The sequence below is a fragment of the Anastrepha ludens genome, chromosome 5 (assembly GCF_028408465.1).
Source record: "Anastrepha ludens isolate Willacy chromosome 5, idAnaLude1.1, whole genome shotgun sequence".
NCBI classification, from domain to species: domain Eukaryota; kingdom Metazoa; phylum Arthropoda; class Insecta; order Diptera; family Tephritidae; genus Anastrepha; species Anastrepha ludens.
Genome location: NC_071501.1, coordinates 120,263,344 through 120,267,707, shown reverse-complemented (window position 1 = coordinate 120,267,707; position 4,364 = coordinate 120,263,344). Strand labels below are relative to the sequence as shown.

At 39.7% G+C, this 4,364-nt stretch overlaps 1 protein-coding gene across 1 annotated transcript; it reads right to left on the bottom strand.

The window, feature by feature from the left end:
• Window positions 1-277: 277 nt before the first annotated feature.
• LOC128864864 (uncharacterized) lies at window positions 278-859 on the bottom strand. Its single transcript, XM_054104621.1, has one exon. The coding sequence runs from the start codon at window positions 857-859 to the stop codon at window positions 278-280; it is 582 nt and encodes a 193-aa protein (XP_053960596.1).
• Window positions 860-4,364: the final 3,505 nt, after the last annotated feature.

Sequence of the window (4,364 nt, the reverse complement as noted above, 5' to 3'; positions counted from 1 at the left end):
TTTCTTAATAAGCAATGTTCAATCGCTCAAGAAATTGCACATTTTCAAAATACATTGAATAATTTTCAAGATTGAAGAAGTTATCCGAAAACATTTCTTATTGGCAATTGATGGCAACAATGATATTTTACTTAAAATAACAAAGAAGAATGTAACATCAAAATGAGGACTATGGGCTTATGTTTCAAACACATTTATAGTCATTTAAAAGAAAAAATACTCAAAAGCGATAAAATTTAATGAATTTGGAAGAGTTCAAAATAAAGAATGGTTTTCTTTATTTTAGGGAGGGCATTTTTTCTGAGTGTATGTATTCCGCTTCTGTACTTGAAAGCGAAACAGTACGCTGCTTACGCGCTTCCCAGCTTATAGACGATCCGGCGAATATAAACGCAAAACCTGAGTAAGACCGCCTGTCTGCTGAATTTGCGCCCCAATCAGCATCGACTACACCGTATAAATCTGCACCAGTCTTTTTGTACAGTAAACCTTGTTGTAATGTACCCTTGATGTAACGCAAAATTCGTTTTGCCGCCTTCCAGTGCTGTTCTGTGTAGTTGTTATTAAATTGACTCATAAAATTGACGGCATACGCTATGTCAGGTCTCATAGATACTGCCAAGTACATCAAAGCACCGATTAGACATTGAAACGGGAACTTCGCCTCGTCTTTCCTTGCAGGCAACGTGAGATTGCAATTTGTTTCTATTGGCGTATTCGAAGGATTGCACTCTGACATGCCGAATCGATTCAATACTGATTCAGCATACGATCGTTGCGATAGAAATATCTCGCCCTTCTCCAGATTCTGATGGAAATTTATACCCAAACATCGATTAACATTTCCGATGTCCTTCATATCGAAATTTTGTGACAGCTTTTCTTTCTTGGTTTTTATCCAATTATAATGACAAACATGGTGTCACTACCTTCACGCCGCACGTAGAAACATGGATCAAATTTCGTCGGCTTCAACCCAATCTCGTTCAGAATTAATGATAATTTATGATACCACCTTAACCCTGATTGACGTAAACCATATAGTGCTTTCTTTACTAAACACGCAGTGTTACTTCGTTGTAATGATGCTCGCCACTCTTCTGCTGTTTTCTGGATTTCGTTGCTATGCTTCGTCATACCCTTTAAGCCAACAGGTTGACCTTGTTGAAATTTCTTCAACACACTCATAAGTAGATCTGGAACATCCATGTAGACATTGTCGTCCAGATTCCCGTTTAAGTATGCGGTGACCACATCCATCTGATGTATCTGCAAATCTAGCTCTGCAGCCAAAGCTGTGAAAAATCGTACTGAAGTTGACCGCACGACAGGAGATGAAACCTCATGAAAATCTTCCCCTGGTCGTTGAGCGTAGCCCTTTGCTACGAGTCGAACCTTCTTCAGGTTTTCATTTTTAGTACGAAATACGAATTTGTTGCCAATTACCTTACGGTTGGATGGCCTTTCTACTATCTGCCAAGTTTTGTTCCGCATATGTGCCAAAAATTCATCTTCAAGCGCCTTTAACCACATAGATGCGTCCTGGGTTTTCAACGCCTCGGCTAAAGTTTGCGGATCTTCGGTGATAAGTCGTGCTGAGATATCTTCATTGCACTCGTAGAATTCATCTGAATTAGCAGCATCCTCCTCTGAATTGATGCCGTTAACCGTCTGACGATAAACTTTCTTTGGTCTTCCTCGCTGACCCGTTCGCACATACGTTGGTCGACCCCTACCCCGCCGAGCATTACAATCACCTGCTACACTTTGAGGTACGCCTATCGATTCTTCATCGCTAACTACACTATCTGTATTATTATTTTCGAACATCACGTCAATTTTGTTTTCATTTTCATTGTCTTTTTCGCTTTCTTGCTCAAAGTCTTCAAATGTTGCATTAAAACCTAACTTGTCGATAAATTTTACGTCGCGGCTTATTATAATACGCTTTTTAGTCTTTGAGTATAACCGATATGCTTTTGATTCATCTGAATAACCAACGAATACACATGGTTCAGCGCGAGAGTCAAACTTTCCTTTTGCAGGGTTTTTATTAAGCACAAACGTTTTTGTACCAAATATTCGCATGTACGATACTGTCGGATTTCGCTTTGTCCACACCTGGTATGGCACTTCAACCGTTGTTCTTGTTATACGACGGTTTCGTATATAACAAGCCGTATTCACTGCTTCTGCCCAAAACGATGGAGGTGCATTTGTATGTTTCATCATGCACCTGGCCATCTCAACGAGAGTTCTCTTCTTACGCTCCGCGGTACCATTTTGTTGCGGAGTGTATGGTGCCGTAAGGCGACGTTTGATTCCGCACTCACTTAAAAAATTGTCAAATTCTTCATTACAGTATTCGCGACCGTTGTCGGATTGCAACGCTTTAATTTTCTTGCCCGTAAATGTTTCAACTTTTGCTTTATATTGTTTGAAAACTTTCAAAACATCCGATTTGTTTTTTATAAAAAATATTTCACACCATCTGGACTTTTCATCGATAAAAGTTACGAAATATTTCGCACCGCCATTCGACGCATGTCTCATTGGCCCGCACACGTCACTATGCACAATCTCGAGTAAATCGTTTACTCTAGTCGCATCTGATTTCTAAAAAACATTACGCACTTGCTTTTCGCTAGCACAAATTTGACAGTCAGATAATTGTTCAGTTTGTTTAAATTCTAGACCGTGCACCGAACCATTTGCCATAGATTTTAAATCACGTTCATTTACGTGACCCATCCTGTAATGCCACAAGTCAATACCGTTTTTAGTGTTAACTAAATTCGCGAAATTTTTTGAAGTATTTAAATAATACAAATTACCAATTCTTTCAGCTTGCAATACTACTTTATTGTCACTGTTCATAACCACGGCTTCTGTCTTTTCGAACTTTACACAGTAACCCCTGCCGGTAATTTTAGCAACTGACATAAAATTTGTACGCAAATCAGCCACGTGCAAAACTTTTTCCAAGTCCAAATCGACTTGTTTTCCACAAAAGTCTATCTTCGTGCACACTTTACCGACACCGCTTATTTTTGTCGAGCACCCATTTGCTAAATTAAGTTCGTCATTTATTTGACGTACACTTTCAAAAATTGTTGCATTTGCACTCATATGAGACGTACATACAACCACTGTCTAGGCACCATCTCATATTTCCTACAGGGACGGCGTATGCCTTTTCCACTGTATTCAATGTCACTTTCGCATTTTCGTTCATTTCTTCATTCGCACGTATATTTTGTTTTTGTATTTTGCTTGTACAATTTCTCGCGAAATGCCCTGGTTTACCGCACCGATAGCACTTCTTCGCTTGCTTTGAATTACCCGAATCCCGATTCACGTTCGCTGTGTTTAGCTTTTTCTTTACAATATATAAAGTACGTTATTGTCCACTTTATTGTCTTCTTTCGATTTTCGAGACTCGTATTCTCCGAGTATTTTCACACGAAGCACTTCTGGCTTCGGTAATTCGTCTCGCGTTTCTACCGCGCACCTAAACGTTTAATACGACGCCGGCAAACTATACAACAACAAAATTGCCAACAGCTCATCGCCTATTGCGACGCCTATTTCTTTTAATTTCACGACTGCGTCGAAAAATGCGTTGAGGTGTTCTCGAACCTTCTCGTCTTCTGCCATGCGCGACAATGCTACGCGCTTGAGTAGGGTCGCTGTTCTGGCTGGTCCCTTGGATTGGAATGTCGATTCCAATCTCAACCAAACCTCACGTGCACTGCTGCACTCTGAAATGATACCAAGCTCTGTTGGTGCTATCGATAACGTGATGTCTGCTGATGCCTTTTGATCAGCAATTTTCCACTCACTAAGCGTATTTTCATTGTCAGGCTTCGCGGCAGAGCCATCTACATAATTCCACAGGTCGTTTTTTATTAAAATTGCACGCATTTGCAATTTCCACGAATCATAGTTTTCCGCGTTTAGCGGTTCGATCCGCACAACACCGGCCATTCTTAAGGTTCGCTTATTTTTCTTTATTACAAAACAAAACTTTTATTTATTTTTATTTTTTTAACTTTTCACAGTCGTTTACTTATACTTGGGCGCTGGGCCCATAACCAAAAGAAGCCGAGGAGTTCAAATATTGTTTAACGACTAACTTTATTAAGAATGATAAGAATGACAAAAAGAGAAATACAAGTGCAGGGTTGCAAGTATGCATGATTGAAATATTTACTACGAACTACTTTGTCTCCGCAACACTTTGATTAGAAGCAGAGCGCACTGAAAATTCAGAAACACAATTTCGGACTATTGCAAAGCAAAGATTGTAGCTAATTCGATACGGTACTTCGTCCAGCAGTTCTACAGGTGGGTATATTTTTCGC